The sequence below is a fragment of the Capsicum annuum genome, chromosome 2 (genome assembly GCF_002878395.1).
Source record: "Capsicum annuum cultivar UCD-10X-F1 chromosome 2, UCD10Xv1.1, whole genome shotgun sequence".
NCBI lineage: Eukaryota > Viridiplantae > Streptophyta > Magnoliopsida > Solanales > Solanaceae > Capsicum > Capsicum annuum.
The window spans coordinates 7,587,030-7,605,646 of record NC_061112.1 but is presented as its reverse complement, the minus strand read 5'-3'; the positions used below and the strand labels follow the sequence as shown (position 1 = coordinate 7,605,646).

The 18,617-nt window shown below is 35.1% G+C and overlaps 1 protein-coding gene across 1 annotated transcript; it reads right to left on the bottom strand.

Moving 5' to 3' along the window:
• Positions 1–9,780: 9,780 nt before the first annotated feature.
• LOC107857746 lies at positions 9,781–10,456 on the bottom strand. Its single transcript, XM_016702581.1, has 2 exons — positions 10,352–10,456; positions 9,781–10,278 (listed from the first exon to the last, which is right to left on the bottom strand). Exons 1-2 carry the CDS (start codon positions 10,454–10,456, stop codon positions 9,781–9,783), a joined length of 603 nt encoding a protein of 200 aa, XP_016558067.1.
• Positions 10,457–18,617: the final 8,161 nt, after the last annotated feature.

The following is an 18,617-nucleotide window of genomic DNA, read 5'->3' as shown; positions in this document are numbered from 1 at the left end:
AAAATAAAACAATAAGAAAATAAAGATATCAAAACAATACAATTAAACCTAACTTTTACACAAGAAATTCTTCAAAGTCAATCGACATTCATCTACGACTTGTAAACTATAAAAAAAAAATATAATAGTGATCACAAAGCCTCGATTTTGATCCAACTAATTCTTGTCTGAGAGAAAATTTTTACCCTAAAGAAGTATTTTGAATGAAAATGAAGAATATATATATACACACACATGCTGGATTCTATTATGCTGACAAAAACAGTGAATAAGTTGAGGGTTAGAAAATCAAGCATCCACGAATCTAGATATGCAATCGAATCAAATTAGATGAACATCAATCATATTCTCCCAATAGGTAAACCGGTTTGTTCTCTAGTTTAGTGTACATTTCAATATTTATAGAAGTGTTTTCTTAATTAATAGAGTCATATTTTAGGAGTATTTTCTAATTGAACAGTAAAAAGAAAAAATATTAATTAATTCTCCTAACATATATTTTAGGAAAACTAGTAGAAAGAAACAATATTAATTAATTCTCCTACCATGTATTTTAGGAATCTCATATATTTTAGGAAGACTAGTTAATATAAAAAAAATAATTAAGTAATAAATTAAAAAAATAGTAAAAAAATAGTTTTGTCTAAATGAGAGTCTTTTAATAAAGGACAAAAAGTTCAAATCACTTTTCTAAAGATTTTCACACTTTTAATATACCAGTTTAGGTGTACACGCCTTGCGCGTGTACCTCACTTTAATGAGTTCAAACATTACATTAAATTGATATTTATTTAAGTAATAAATATGAATATAATTAAATTTACTATCTTTTGAGTATGTAAGGATGGAGAATTTATTTATTAAATCTAATCTTTACTAAAAATATTTTTAAAAGTCAATCGACATTCATCTACTATGTGTTACATCAAAATAAAATAATTAAATCTAATCTTTACACATAAAAATTTTCTCAAAGTCATCCGACACTCATCTACCACTTGTAAACAATAACAAAATAATGATAATAGAGATATCAAAATAATACAACTAAACCTAACCTTTACATAAAAAAATTCTTCAAAGTCGACCAACATTTATCTAGCACCTGTAAACTGCAACAAAATAATACAATTAAACTCAAATTTTACACACAAAAATTTCTCAAAGCCGATCGAGATTGATCTACAAACTGTAAACTACTACAAAATAACAAACTAATAGAGATATTACGATAATACAATTAAACCTAACCTTTACCTAAAAAAAGATTCAAAGTCAACCCACATTCATCTAGCATCTATAAATTAAGATAAAACAACAAGATAATAAAGATATCAAAACAATACAATTAAACCTAACCTTTACACAAAAAATTCTTCAAAGCTAACCGACATTCATCTGCAATCTGTAAACTATAAAAAAAATATAATAGTGATCACAAAGCTTCGATTTTGATCCAACTAATTCTTTTCTGAGCAAAAATTTTGATCCTAAAGAATGATTTTGAATGAAAACAAAGAAAATATATATACACACATGTTGAATTCTATTATACTGACAAAGATAGTGAATAAGTTCAGGGTTAGGAAAAAAAACATGTTTAGGTATAGAATTTTATTACCAATTAACTATTGGTAGTATCTATTCTTATAGAGATAAAATATATTTGTGATTTAAGTTATATTTTTTAAAGTCTTAATATGTTTTGATATTAATAATATTAAATTATTATGTATTATTAATAGATAACTGCTAATTGAGAAAATTTCATCTAAATAGGAATACCTTGGATATCAATAATTTCAACAACTTGGCGTTTGTTTCTAATAAAATAAAATAAAAAAATGTGATCCTATAAAGTATAAATTCAAGTTTGAGATTGAACACATAAACAAAAGGAATTCATAAATAAAAATTGACATTCGATTCCTATAGAATTTATGTTAGTGTCTATATATACTGCTGTGCCTATAATTGTATGGAATTTTTTTTAATATAGTAGGCAACTTTTGTTTTTTTTTTTCCCAAAAATAATCATAGTTTTACAATAATAATAATAATAACAATAATAATAATAATAACAATAACAATAATAACAATAACAACAATAATAATAACAATATGTAATACCCCGCAAAGTTCTATCCTAGTCTGAGCCTTAGAGCGTTTTCGGAAAAATGAAAATCTGAGTTAAAAGTTTCAGAAATAAGCTTCCATCGATACCAATTTCATCAAAATACGACATCGGACGAGGGAGTTATGGCCGTTTTACTAAACGGTATCGGAATCGCCCACGTTTGACGGTCGACCTGGCGGACCGCCAAGTCCTTGGTGGACAATCAAGTGTCCCGTTAGGCCAAAACAGAACATCCCATTTTTGGCCCCCGAGTGATGGCCAAAGTGGTGGACCGTCAAAAAGTTGACGGATCGTCAAGGGGTCCGTTAGGTCAAAACAGAATGGCCCATTCCTGACCCTCGGGTGACGAACAATCTGGTGGACCGTCAGATTCCTGACGGACCGTCACTTCGACTGTCACGTCGAGGCAGAATGTCCCAGTTTTGGCACTCGAGTGACGAATGACTTGGTGGACCGTCTGTCCCTCTAACGGACCTTCAGATCGACCGTCACAGACCCTGATCAGCAATTTTTAACTCTTTTTAAAGGGCATTTTGGTCTTTTCCACTCTTTCCCTAACCTATATAAATACCCACTTAAGGGTTGAAGGCCTCATTTCTTTTCTCTTCTTTCACCCAAAATCTAGGGTTTCCAAAATCAAAAATTCTCTCTTCTTTCACCAAAAACTTAGAGAGAATCAAGAGCAAAATTCAAGAATTCTTCCGAAGGCTTTCAAGAAAGAGTTTTCCCAAGGTATGTAGATGTTGATTCTTGGGTCCCTTTCATCCAAGAAGCTCAAATACCTTTTTCTAAATCTCCAAGATTTATGTTTATGAATTTTTTTTAATGATTCTTGTGAGTTGAAATTGATGTTCTTGCTATGATTGAGTTGTGGTTCATGTTTGTCTACAAGATTATCAAGCCTTGGCCTTAGTAGGTGGTATTTGTGTGGTAAATAGATTATGTACTTGTTGTTGATGTTGAATGACCTCCAAGATGGGATACTTATATGGTTTGTATGAATCTATGATAATATATGAGTGGAAATATGTAAATTTGGTTGTTCATGATGAGTAGTTGGGTTATTATACTTATGCCTAAGTTGTGCATGTGAGGTGTTCTATAAAATGTCTAAGAGAGTAGAAATTAAGCATTGTAGTTAAATCATGATCTAATGACTTTTAAGATACGATTATGTGTTACAATTGTTGATGTGTTCATGACTTCTGGGTGTAGAATTGGTTGATTTTGCAGAGTATGTCTCCCATAGGTTGATAAAAGCTTAGGAGAAAAATATGGGCCATTATAGTATGTTGAATAGGAAGCCCCAAATTGTGAGCTAGTCTATGCATGCCTAGGGTTTGATAAAATGACCAAGTGAATGAATTATTCCATGCTAGTAGGAAATCTATTCCATGCTAGTAGGAAATCCCCAAATAAGTGTGAACCATGCATGTCTAGAGTTTTTTTGAAGGACCTTAGTGAACGAGTGGAGATGTGATGGTTGTAAATTCCCCATTATGTACCCTTTGATATATGCGAAGTTTTTAATGTATGCTAAGTGATTAGCAAGTAAGCTATGACATGATAGTATGAAGTTTTCCAAGCGGTGTAAATCCAAATACATGTTAAGACCGATATAGGTATGAAATAGTTGAGGTAAAACCTTGCTGAATGGAGTACGATCTAATAGCATGTTTCCTCTATGTTATTATGTGATTAATATCCCGAGATGCATTAATAATTGTGATGATGCATTAATGATGGTGACGATTAAGGTATGATTGTGATAATACATGAATGATTGCGATAATACATGAATGATTATGATGATGAATGAATGCTTGTGTTGATACATGAATGATTATGATGGTGAATGGATGATCGTGATGATGTGAGAATGATTATGTTTTACTTTTATGTTTTCGAGTCCTGGGGTATTTATACCCGACAATAGAGCTGTTGTCTAGATCCCGTGTCTATTTCGTGATAATTCCAATTGAGCCACGATTCTCAGAACTCAGTGAACTATAGAAATATGTATCTTCAGACAAGTGTGGAGCTTAATCAAGCTCTGTAATCTCTGTATCGTTAGTAATCTAGCCTGTTTCCTGTAATCAGCTAAGATCTAATAGTATTCAAGTGATTCAATTCTAATCTCAGAAGTGATTTGAATAATCTATTCAAGCTCTGCATCGTCAGTCAGATGCTATGATTTGATACCGTTCCGTCAGATACGGAACTAAGTAATCTCAGCATACCTCAGTCAGATTTTTTTGAGAAATATAATCAGTATCAGATTCATCTCAGTCTAAGTTCAGTAAAGAATCAAATCAGTGTCTTTCAGTTGGGAGTAGAAACTAGCACCGAGCGAGCTCAAGGATGAGGACTCACCTACTAGTAGAGGGTGTAATCCTTAGATGTGATCCTTGTGCTCCAGAACTATGTAGCCAGTGTACGTTGAGACATCACACCTGCTAGATGAGGGTGGATGAGAGACATCATACCTGCTAAATAAGGATAGATGAGGTGGCTTGACCTGTTAGATGACGGCTCCACCATTCTCGCATAAGGACCTGATAGATGAGGGTCATATAAAGATAAGGTCTTTACCCGTGGCACGATATTGACACCCTTCAAACCGGGGGTAGAGGTTAGACCCCTAAGAGATAGTAGGGGTATGTCGTTTAAGTAACTCTTCCCACAGTCTCAGTTTCAGAATCAGTCTTAGACTTCAAGAAAGAGCTCAGTTTAGTGTACTGAACTTAAGGTTGTTGATACAGGCCATTAAGAATGATTACTTGCTAATTCGAAGATCCGTTGCTAGATAGGCCAATCTCAAAATCATTTATGAAGAAGTATTATTATCCACAGACTCAAAGACAACCTGTTAGATAGGGTTGCTATCCGTTTTAGAAGCTTCAGATACTCATAATCTCAGTATGTTCAAAGATTTCAGAACTCACTCCTTGATGAAAGTGCATCCATATTTCCCAATTATCAATATCAGATGAGTCAATGATTCAGTATCTCAGTGTCAATAGTGAGTTCAGTTTGCAGAAAAGTGGTATCTGAGTTCCAGTCTCTAGAGTTGTGATGATTGTAATTATGACCTGTGCATTCATGTATGTGTTCTCATGTGACGTTTTCATGATTATTCAGTTTACACATTTGGCATGCATGAGACCTTGCATTTAGCCTTACCTCGTCTACATACTCGGTACATTTTTGTACTGACGCATTTGCGCTATGGTGTTTTATTTGACACCATAGTTTCAGAAGCACAGGATTTAGAGTTTTCTCAACAGTTCAGTCCCAGGTAGCAGTAGTAGCAGTGAGTCCTCTTCCTTCGAGGACGAATCTCAGTTTACTATTATTGCATCAAATTTTGTTTATATTCTTAGTTGACGGAGTTAGTTGGGGATATGTCTCATCAACTCCATAGTTCAGACAATTTAGAGGCTTTTCAGACGGATGTTGATGTATTAGTATTCAGTTTCCAGTTTGAGTATGTACAAATGTGTTGAACCTTATGGCCAGTTTCCGCATTTATTTCAGATATTATGCAGTGTATAGGTACAGATATCAGTAAAGGGTTAGCTTGTGGTCCTTCGGGTCCATAAGCACCTTATGACGTCACAAGATAGGATCTCGGGGCGTTACACAATAACAATAACAATAACAATAACAACAATAACAACAAGAACAACAATAAGAATAACAGCAAGAACAATAATAATAATAATAATAATTAAAATAATAATAATAATAATAATAACAATAATAATAACAACAATAATAATAACAAGTACTTTTTGTACTAACTTCTCCTAAATCCATATTTTAAAATTTTATGCCTATGCTTAAATCTGTCACACCTGTACATTAGATAACTATGAAATAACCAGGCTCTGATACCATATGACAAGGATCCTTAAGCAGGGGTAAGCCACGCTGCGTTCAGACTTATCATAAGAATATCGGCTTAAGCTTTAGTCGAAGTATCGAACCAAAAATACCAATCGACATATAAGAGAATGTCAATTAGCTTAATAACTGTATGGAAATCTTTTACCCAAACAAAGGGTCTGTCAGGGATTTAATATGCTTAGGTCGAACCCATGTGTCTAGAAGTTCTAATTGTGCAAAAAGTCGCCCTTTGTGTCTATCAACTTTACGGGCTAAAGAGGCACAACTTACTAGATGGAGTCACTGAGACCAGGCCAGCCTAAAAGACATATTAAACTCGATTGTACCACCATTTTGGAACTAAGTTAGAAGCTATTTAATATTTTTTCATATTTAGATAAAGTCTGGATTCTTCATAATTACCTAATAATAGGAGTTAGATTTTTAACATAGATATGAGAATTTTCTTAACTGGATATGGTCACGGCTGGCAGGAAGAAGGAGTATAAAAAGTAAGTTAGAAGAAGAAAACTATGTACCGAATGAATTATTATACTTTCCACCTATCAGAAAAAACTATTATTACCATTCTTAAATGTGTTCCTGTGAACGTAGATATCCATTTCTTAATACTACGCAAAATTGTCCATTACATGATAAAAGAAGACTTATATCTTCCAAATTTTGAAGAAATAAGAGATGAAATCGACTGGTATAACACACACACACCCATATATATATATATACATATATATATATATATATATATATATAAATACCAATCCTTTTGAAAGTAATTACACTCTCTCCCACTTTTTAAATTACTTTACTCTCCCTCCCTATTAATATACATAACATAGCCGACATATACATAGCATTATGTATATATGTTGGACTTTTTGTAATATGTTTAGGGAGTTGGGATTTTTTGTAATATTGGAAACATAAATTGTGTATTTGTGTAATTTTTAGTACATATATTGTATATTACATTACATTATTATTATTATTATTATTGTTGTTGTTGTTGTTGTTGTTGTTGTTGTTGTTGTTGTTATTATTATATATTATTATATTATAGATTGTAGATATAAATATGTAAAATACAAAGTTAACCCTATTTATACAGTGTAATTTTTGGACCGAGGAGGTTCAGGTGAACCCTCCCGGCTCTTGCCCTACTCCCACAAAAAAAGAAGAAGATAAAATTGTCGTATTTCAAATAGTTCAACAATAAAATTGACTCTTTTTAAAAATCTCTTTTTTAAAGCAACCTTAGTAATAAAGATATTTTTGAATTATTTGGGCTATTTTAAAGCTAATTAACAAACGAAAAAAATACAACAACAACAACCCAGTATATTCCCACACAGTGAGGTCTGGGGAGGGTGAAATATACGCAGTCCATACCGCTACCTCCAAAGAAGTAGAGAGGTTGTTTCCGATAGACCCCCGGCTCAAGAGAGAGAATAGTATAGCAAGGTCGTAATGCAACTAGAAACAGGATGTATAACACAACAGAAATAAGCGATAAAATAATAACAGTAAATATCAAGGAAATACAAAATTAGTAAAGTACAAGAAATACGAAATAAGAAATAGGAAAATGGATACTCTCCTAGTAGTAAACAATACACTCACAGACCTAAGAGAAATACCACCCCCATACTCTCCTAACACCTAGCCACAACCCACACACTCACACTAGCCTCCAACCCTAATCTGCGACCTCCACACCTTCCTATCTAGGGTCATGTCCTCAGTAAGCTGCAGTTGTTTCATGTCATGCCTAATCACCTTCCTCCAGTATTTCTTTAGCCTACCTCTACCCCTCCTGAAGCCATTAAAAGCTAGTCTCTCACACCTCCAAACAGGGGCATCCGTGCTTCTCCTCATCACATGCCCAAACCATCTCAACCTGCCTTCTCTCATCTTGTCCTCCACCGAAGCCACTTCCACCTTCTTTCGGATAATCTCATTCCTGAATCTATCATCTATAGTGAGACCACACATCCAATGCAACATCCTCATTTTTGCCACCTTCAATCTTTGGATATGAGAGTTCTTGACTGGCAACATTCAGCTCCATATAGCCTGGCCGGACGAACTGCCACTCTATAGAATTTGCCTTTAAGCTTACGGGGCACCTTTCTATCACATAACACTCTCGAGGTGAGCCTCTACTTCATCCAACCTGCTCTAATATGCTTAGAGACATCCTCCTTAATCTCGTCATCCCCCTAAATCATAGACCCAAGATACTTAAAATTATCCTTCTTACAAATATCCTGAGAGTCCAACCTCACCACCACACCTTCCTTCTGACTCGAGTCACCAAACTTGAATCACCAAAATTGAATTCCAAATACTCCGTCTTGGACCTACTCAACCCTAACCCCTTAGATTCCAGGGTTTGTCTCCAAACCTCCAATTTCTCATTCACACCCACCACGTCTTATCAATCAGCACTATATCATCCGCAAATAACATATACCACGACACCTCACCTTGAATACTCCGCGTCAACACGTCCATCACCAACGCAAAAAGGAAAGGGCTGAGAGTTGATCCCTGGTGCAAACCTATCTCTACCGAAAAATGGCCTAAGTCTCCTTCTACCGTCCTCACTCAAGTCTTCTCTCCATCGTACATGTCCTTAATATCTCTAATGTATGCCACCTGTACTCCTCTCACCTTCAAGCATCTCCAACGAGCCTCCCTAGGGACTCTGTCATACGCCTTCTCCAGATCGATGAACACCATGTGCAAATCCCTCTTCCTTTTCCTATACTGCTCCACCAATCTTCTCACCAGGTGAATTGTCTCTGCCATCGAGCAACCAGGTAAAAAAACAAACTGATTCTCTGAAATGGACACGACCTTTCTCAATCTCCGCTCAATCACCCTCTCCCAAATCTTCATAGTGTGACTCAACAGCTTAATTCCCCTATAGTTATTGCAACTCTGAATGTCACCCTTATTTTTATACAAAGGAATTATCGTACTCCATCATCAAGCCTCAGGCATTCTCATAGTCGTGAAAATAAAGTTAAACAAATCAGTCAGCCACCTTAAGCCTACCCCACTAGCTTACTTCCAAAAGTCTACCGGGATCTTGTCGAGCCCCGTCGCCCTATACCTCCGCATTCTACGAATAGCCTCTCTGACTTCTTCAACCTTAAAACATCTACAGTAACTGAAATTGTGGCTCTCCTCCAAGCGCTCCAACTCCCCTAACATAATGCCTTTGTCCCCTTCCTCATTTAAAAGCCTATGAAAATACTCCTGCCATCTCTTCTTAATGTGAACATCTTTCACTAACACTCTATTGTCCTCCCCCTTAATACACTTCACTTGATTTAGGTCACGACCCTTCCTCTCCCTAGACTTAGCAAGCCTATGCAATTTTTTTCCCCACCTTTCTTCTCTAACACCGCATACAAACCCTCAAACGTTGTTGTCTTAGCCATCGTAACTGCTAACTTAGCTTCTTTCCTTGCTAATTTGGAAACCTCCCTATTCACCCGCTTCTCCTCTTTATCCTTACTCTCAATCAACTGAACATACGCCCCATTCTTGATCTCCACTTTCTTCTTAACTTCCTCATTCTACCACCAGTCTCTCTTATGTCGTCCTGCCTGACCCCTCGAAACACCCAACACCTCTCTAGCCGCCTTCCTGATGCAACTGGCCGCCTTATCCCACATAACATCCACATCCCCCCTACACTCCCACACCCTCATTCCCACCACCTTCTACCCTATCTCCAGCATACTAACAGGCGTCAAGCCACCCGACTTAATTCTAGGTCGACCCTCTTCAGCCCTACTCTTCTTGTTCTTCTTGATAATCAAATCCATCACTAGAAGCTTGTGTTGAGTCGAAAGATGCTCACTCGGAATGACTTTACAATCCTTACACATAGCCCTATCCTCATTTCTAAGCAACAAAAAGTCAATCTGAGTCTTGACTGAAGCGCTTTGGAAAGTAATCAGGTGATCCTCCTTCTTCGGAAAGTTCAAATTGACAACCACCAGTCCAAAGGCCCTCGCAAAATCCAACAGAGCAACCCCCTCACCATTTTTTTTGCCGAAAGCAAACCCTCTATGCACATCATCATAACCACCCGAAAAAATGCTAATGTGCCCATTAAAGTCCCCTACTATGACAATCTTCTCCGATCTAAGCACGCTTCTCACCACCTCATCCAAAGCCTCCCAAAATCTCACTCTCACCTCGTCAACCAAGCTCACCTGCGGTGCGTAAATACTACACACATGTAATGTAAACCCCCCTCAACTTAATCATCACCAGCCTATTACTTACCCTCTTAACCTCCACCACCTTTTCTCTTAGCTCTTCATCCACTATAATTCCCACTCCATTACGATGTCTCTCACTGCCTGAGTACCACAACTTATACCCATCCATATCTCTAGCCTTAGATTCTACCCACTTAGTCTCCTGGACACACGCAATATTAATTTTCCTCTTCTTAAGAATCTTCACCAACTCTACAGACTTGCCCTGAAGGGTCCCAATATTCTAAGATCCTAACCTTAACCTATTTTCTCTTGCCTCTTATCTGTCTCTACCACCCCTCACCTGACTAGCCTGAACACCCGACCTAGACCCCACCCCCACCCCTGCCTTCTCCTCTTTTAAAATTGCCCCAAACTCTAACCCCCCTCTGATATAAGTACGAAATGATACAAGATTGCCAAAGAAGACACTAACACACACCAAAATAGTCCATGATTTGAAGAATCAAGGACCCCTTTTGGTGACCCCTCTCGAATTCACTACATAATAACAATACAAGCACGATAACAACAAGATTCTAAGGTGTTCAACACCTATAATAAGCGAGCCATAAACTAAGATTAAAACACAATAACAAGAACAAAAATAACACAACAAGGTCTCGAGTTTGGACACCCAAAACCGAGAATGAACACAATAACAATAATAAGATAGAATGATAGATAACTTAACACACAATGCATAAACACTATGAACCAAAGTGTATATTGAACACTAAGACCCAAGAATTCATACAAATAATATTAAGTTCTTATGGTGACCTCAAGGGAACAGAATCCCCAAGCAACCAACTTTTCAAAACAAGCAACCAACACAAGTGATTCCACACTTTTCATAAGTGATATCCACGCTTGTATGAACACTCTCAAAGAGCTCTCAAAATATCATCTAAGTTGTGAACAAAAGACCTAATATGTTCTATTTATAGTCTAGGTTATAACTTATAACAAAATAACTATAATGCCCTTAATGAACCAAGACAAAGGGGCGGCCTTCGAGTGTGCATATTGGATGACTTTGGAGTGTTAGGACTTGTTCTCTACACTTCAAAGCTTGTTTCATTGGTTGGGCAGCCATCTGAGCTCGAGTCTTTACATATTGGTCCACAATCACGATCGTACTTGTATCATCCTCCCCTTTTTGAAAAAGGATTCGACCTCAAATCCGAACCTTGCAAAATAATAGGAAGGACAAGAAAACACAAGTTCCTCAAGGTATGAAGGTTAGGATTAGTGTAATCAATCATAGCATCTTGTGAAGGAGGCTCAAACTTCACATACACCCAAACATCCCTCTTACCTGAATACCCTCCCAAGAAAGAGTCAACTAGTCTATCCATATAAGTGTGACAAAAAAACAAGGAACAAGCATTGCTCATCAAATGGAAAATATAGACTCTTCTTGGAACAACAAGTAGGCTTAAAAGTTGAGATAGTACGATCGTGATTGTGGACCAATACGTAAAGACTCGAGCTCGAGTGGCTGCCCAACCAATGAACAAGCTTTGAAGTGTAGAGAATAAGTTCCAACACTCCAAAGTCGTCCAATATGCACACTCGAAGGCTGCCCCTTTGTCTTGGTTCATTAAGGGTATTATAATCATTTTGTAATAACACATAACCTAGACTATAAATAGAACATATTAGGTCTTTTGTTCACAACGAGCTATTTGAGAGTGTTCATACAAGTGTGGATATCTCTTGTGACAAATGTGGAATCACTTGTGTTGGTTGCTTGTTTTGAAACGTTGGTTGCTTGGGGATTCCATTCCCTTGAAGTCACCATAAGAACTTAATGTTATTTGTATGAATTCTTGGGTCTTAGTGTTCAATATGCACTTTGGTTCATAGTGCTTGTGCATTGTGTGTCAAGTTATCTATCATTCTATCTTATTATTATTGTTGTGTTCATTCTCGATTTTGCATGTCCAAACCCGAGACATTATTGTGTCATTTTTGTTCTTGTTATTGTGTTTTAATCTTAGTTTATGGCTCGCTTATTATAGGTGTTGAATACCTTAGAATCTTGTTGTTATCGTTCTTGTATTATTATTGTATAGTGAATCCGAGAGGGGTCACCAAAAGGGGTCCTCGATTCTTCAAATCATGGACTATTTTGGTATGTGTTAGTGTCTTTCTTGTCGATCGTGTATCATTTAGTATCAAAGCATGGCTAGATATTGTTCCTACAAGATCAATCTTGGGCTTGCTTATTAGAAAATTAAAAAAATGTTGAAAAGCTGGAAAAAAATTAAAAAAAAGAAATAAATTTGTCCATCTTGTTCTAGTTCTTGGCCGAATCTGGCTTTTGTCGTTGTCTTGGCCGAAAAAATTGTTTTCTTGTCTATATCTAAAAGTCATTTTGTTTGTTTTGTTATTTCTAGTGTTAGTTTCTTCATCACTAATACTCTTGAGTCTATATCTAGATTTGAGCTTGAAATGTTGATGTTGTTGTTGTGAACCAAATTGTGGTCGATTGTTGTTGCGGGTTTGAGACTTGAACGTGTATTGTGGGAATTGTGTTGTGGAATTTAAGCTTGATAAGGTGTTATTGTTGTTTGGGAGGTCCAACTTGAACCTTAAAACTTCAAGACTCAAAGTGTGTTCTTGGTGTTCTTCAAATCTTGTTGAAGAAAATTGATCGTTTGATTTAGAAAGTGAAGAAAGAAAATGTATTTTGTTGTTAGTCTTGAAAGACTTGTCCAAAGACTTTACATCCACTCAAAGACTTACAATTACCTTTTCAACCACTTTCCAATAAATTTCCATGATATAAGGACCATGTTTTAGGGAAATGGTACAAGAAAGTCAAGTCTTCCACTTTTGAATTTGAAAATAGGATTTAGAGACTTGTTTTCCTTCTAAATCAATTCCCACCAATTCCAAATCACAAATTGTTCAAGACTTCCAATTTTGGAAAATAAAATGTGTTAAGACCGCAACCAATACGTGGCTGCCACGTCACTTTTTACTGTTCACATGACAAATTTAGGCTCAAATTTTTTATTTCTTAGTTTCTAATTATTGTTTCTTAGTTGTATTTTGTTGATTCTGTTGCTAATTAACAAACTAGTAATTGTTTACTAGGTTGTAAATTAGTTTTTGGGTCCATTTATTCGTGTATACGTTTCTTTGTATGCTTTTATCTTTTTGAATTTCGTTGTAGTTTCTTGGTTGAAGCCCGTACGTATTTTCTTTGAATTGTTTCAAAAGAGAATCTATTCTGACCTCGATCCCCAATTGGTACCAAGTAATCTCCTTGGAGTATAAACGAGTTACCAATACTTGTGAGGCCAATTGAGAGGCATTTCAAAGTGGGAGAGCTTGAGAGCTTGTGAGGATGTTTTCTTTTCTAACATTAATTAGTTTGTTGTTTTTTGTGTTTTTGTTTTAGAATTTCTTTTGTTAGGAACTATGGCATTGAAAAAGGTAACCATGAACGATTTGATGGCTGCCATAATGGATATGAAATATGATCTTCGTAGCCGAATGGAGAGAATGGAAATAATAATGGACCGAGTGAAAGGAAAAATGGAAGGGATGGAAAGCTCTCTTTGCAAGGAGTTGGATAACTTGATAGAGAATCCAAGCCTTCCTAATCAAGTTCCTGTGAGTAGACATGCTACACATGAGTTACAAGGTAATCAAACTAACTCTTTCACTCTAGTGAATGAGGCTAGTAGCCAACTAAGTGTGAATGGTAGTTTGTCTTTAGGTGAGCCAAATGTACCTCCATTTGGTGACGATAATGTACAACCTGAGATTGTGGATACACTAGTTGATCCATCTAGTGTTGAGGCCATTGTGGCAATTGATAGTACATTGTCTTATGGAAGTCATGAAAACCAACTTGTGTGTGAAAATAATGATGTTGAATATGTTGACCGATTGACTATGGATGACCCTCTAGTTATTTTTGTTGTATACCATGCTAGTATAGAGGGGATATATGATTGTACTAGTGGTAATATTAGAAAAGGAAAATGCACCCTAAACCCTTGTCCATGGACACTCCACCTATTTGATCCCGGTGATCATTTGAAGTATGGTGATGAGGATGCCTTTTGGAATGACTTGAATGTGCATGGGATTTATGGCCTTCCTATCTCGGCTTTCAAGCATACTTGTTGTTCCAAGAAGAGCCTATGTTTTCCACTTGATGAGCAACTCTTGTTCCTTGTTTCTTGTCACACTTATGTGGATAGACTAGTTGACTTTTTCTTGGGAGGGTATTCAGGTAAGAGGGATATTTGGGTATATGTGAAGTTTGAGCCACCTTGACAAGATGCTATGATTGATTACACTAATCCTAACCCTCATACCTTGAGGAATTTGTGTTTGCTTATCCTTCCTATTATTTTGCAAGGTTCGGATTCGAGGTCGAATCTTTTTTCAAGAAGGGGAGGATAATACAAGTACGATCGTGATTGTGGACTAATACGTAAAGACTCGAGCTCGGGTGGCTGCCCAACCAATGGAACAAGTTTGAAGTGTAGAGAACAAGTCCCAACACTCCAAAGCCGTCCAATATGCACACTCGAAGGCCGCCCCTTTGTCTTGGTTCATTAAGGGCATTATAGTTATTTTATAATAAGTTATAACCTAGACTATAAATAGAACATATTAGGTCTTTTGTTCACAATGAGCTCTTTGAGAGTGTTCATACAAGTGTGGATATCACTTGTGACAAGTGTGGAATCACTTGTGTTGGTTGTTTGTTTTGAAACGTTGGTTGCTTGGGGATTCCGTTCCCTTGAGGTCACCGTAAGAACTTAATGTTATTTGTATGAATTCTTGGGTCTTAGTGTTCAAATACACTTTGGTTCATAGTGTTTGTGCATTGTGTGTCAAGTTATCATTCCATCTTATTATTGTTGTTGTGTTCATTCTCGATTTTGGGTGTCCAAACCCGAGACCTTGTTGTGTCATTTTTATTCTTGTTATTGTGTTGTAATCTTAGTTTGTGGCTCGCTGATTATAAGTGTTGAACACCTTAGAATCTTGTTGTTATCGTGCTTGTATTGTTATTGTGTAGTGAATTTGAGAGGGGTCACCAAAAGGGGTCCTCGGTTCTTCAAATCATGGACTATTTTGGTGTGTGTTAGTGTCTTCATTATCGATCTTGTATCACCCTTGGACATGACCCTACTCCATCATCAAATCCCACGCCACTACTTAATACACGTAACAAAGGCCCTACACCGACCAGCAGACAGACAGACAGACAAACAAACAAAGCAACAGTATAAAAACAGTAGGCGAACAACAGATACGCACACGAACACACTATTGACCTCTCAGCTAGAACCACACAATAATACCTATCACTAAGCGAGTCAGACACAACTATAGTCACAAGAATTGAAAGCAGAAAAACAATACAAAAAACAAATAATCCAGGAAACTAAATTGTACTGCATGCGTAAAGAATAAAGATAATGCAATAAAATTGTGAAACTAAATAGTAAGATGTAGCTAGAAATCAAAGGTTTAGATGTCACCGGGATGCTCTTGCGTGCTGCTGATTCGATTGCCGAAAATGGGTTGCCGAAATATTCCCATCGAAGCGTCACCGGAATAATGGCGGAGTGACCTCTACAACTTGCCGAAAACTGTGTGTTGGGTGGTCTTCGTACCAACCTGTTTTGACCAACTTTCTGACCAAAGCTGCCCCACTTACCCATCGCCAAAAGTCAAGTCGAGCCGGCGGGAGCTCTAAGCTCACCGACGATAGGAGTGTCTAAGAGGGGAACAGAGGAGAGAGAAGAGAGAGGGGGTAGCAACGGGAATGGAGAGATCCGGGGAGAGAGAAGAGAAGGAGAAAGGTCCCTTACCTGTTACCGGCATAGCTACGGCGTCGCCGGCGTCGACCGTTTGAGGTCAGTGAATGTTAGGTATGAGAGAGAAGAGCGTATGAGAGAGAGAAGAGCGTATCTTTCAAACGGCAAAAATATCCTAATTAATATAAAAAATGTAGCATAGGTTTATATTAATTATTACTTTTAATAATAAAGGGGATAAGCAGACAACTGTTCAACATGCCTGCTTCAGCTGCTTTAACCTTAATTTTACTATTTCATCTCTAATTAATTTTTATAAGTCATTTAAGTATTAAAAATTAATAATATTTAATAAAAAATAGAAATAAAATAATAAATTAAAAAATATAAAATAAAAATAAAATAATAAATTAACTCTTGATTTTTGTGCTACCTTTTTCAGCTACTTCAATCGTAATTTTACTATATCACCCTAATTAATTATTATAACTCATTTAAGTATTAATAATTAATAATATTTAATAAAAAATAAATTAGACATAAAATGATCAATTAACTTTTGATATTTTAAATTAATTTGATGTCTTATATGAGATTCATTTAAATTTTATTCACAAGTATTTTTTATAATAATTTTATCTTATCACTTTTAATTAATTGTGATAAGTTATTTAAGGCTTTGTTGTTTCAACCGTAGTTTTATTATATCACCCTAATTAATTTTTATCATTATCTAAGCATTAAAAAAATTAATAAAATTTCATAAAATAGATAAAATACACACAAAATGATCTGTCAACATAAAATATTTATTTGACTATTAAAATTGTATTAGTGCCACAGAAATTACGATGGAACAGAGGAAGACATAAAGTAACATATCTATATCTATAATCTATATCAATATCTATAATCTATATTTATATCTATAATCTATAATCTATAATATATTAAAAGTGTGAAGGCCTTAAAATTGTTGTTTGAACTTTTTGCCCTTCATTAAAAGACTCCGCTTTAGACAAATCGTCTTTTTACCTTTTTTATTATTTTAGTAATATTAAATATTGGCTATATTACCAAGAAAAAAAAACCCCTCCTCGTGAAAATAGGATTCCTTTTTCACCATCTAAAAAAAACTAACCATATATAGAAACCGAAAAAAAATTCCTTCCCCAACGTAAAACCCAAAAAGCAGTAATAAAAAAACCACCGTGAAACCAATCCTCCTCCAAGGTGAAACCAAGAAAATAGTAATAAAAAAAAGTCACTCCCAATATGAAACCAAAAATAATATAATAATAAAAAATTAGTAACTAAAAAACCCCCCACCCCCTACATGAAACCCCCCAAAAAATAAAATAATAAAAAAAACTCTATTCTTTCCGAACTTGGTTTTAGCATAACTTTTTTTATGCAAAATATGGTTAAAAAAACTCAAAAATCAAAAATAACAATTCCTATCCCACGTAAAATAGGCTTTAACATACCTTTTACCAACTTCTATAAAAGTCATGCTAATTTCTTCGTCAACTCGCTTTAGTTTATTTATCATAAAAAATTTTGCCTTTTTGGTATGTTGATTGTTGCTTGCTTATTAATAATTTAAACACAATATTAATTGACATACCGACAATTTTGCTTATATTTTTAATTTATTTAATTTGTGTTATTAGTTGAATTTATGTTCTTAATTGATTTAATTTGTATTCTTTGTTGGATCTATTAATAAGTAATGCTCTTCCTTGATTAAATTCACGAAAATGACTCACATATTTAGGTACATTATTTACTCAACTCATCAATTTTTTTCAACTAATCAATTTTTTCCCTTCTACATCATGTGTTGCTTTTATAATTCATTTTCTTTAGGCTACTATTGCAATGAACCCAAGGAAAAGAGGTGTTGCATGATAAACATAAAAGTGATATTCATCAATTACTTGAAACTTTTGGTGGTAAAAGATATATGTGCTTACACTAAAATAGATGTTTATGTTTACATTATTATATTTAATTGTTAAGGATTTTCGGAAATTGATTTGAACTTTTTGTACATTATGACAAATCTCCGTAATAGATAAAATTATTTAATTTAAATAATCAAATGTTACACGTGCGAGGCACGTGCAGTTAGACTAGTATTATTTAAAAATGAGAAGACATAATAAATTAAGACTAAGAAAGTATTAATATTTTATTGAAAAATTATGCTAAAAGCATTGTAAATCACATATTTAACAACTCAAAAATATTAAAGATATAAAATATTCAATTGACACTCGAGCTTATATTAATGTCACTTAAATTGAAATAGAAGAAAAAGTAACATAAATTATAATAATAAAAAATTTAAATTATTTTAATGATTGATTATCTAAATTATATTTGGGTCACATAAATTAAGATAAAAAAAATAATATATTCAGCAGAGCCTTCAATGTTTAGTTTTTTTTTTCCTTTTTTTATATAAATGAAACATTTTTTTGATAA

Excerpts from the sequence above, each read along its gene's own strand:
- LOC107857746 (XM_016702581.1), bottom strand. The coding sequence starts at position 10,456 with ATGGATGGGTATAAGTTGTGGTACTCAGGCAGTGAGAGACATCGTAAT. Across the intron at positions 10,279-10,351 it reads AGGTGGTGGAGGTTAAGAGG|GTGAGCTTGGTTGACGAGGT; the intron begins GTAAGTAATAGG and ends TACGCACCGCAG.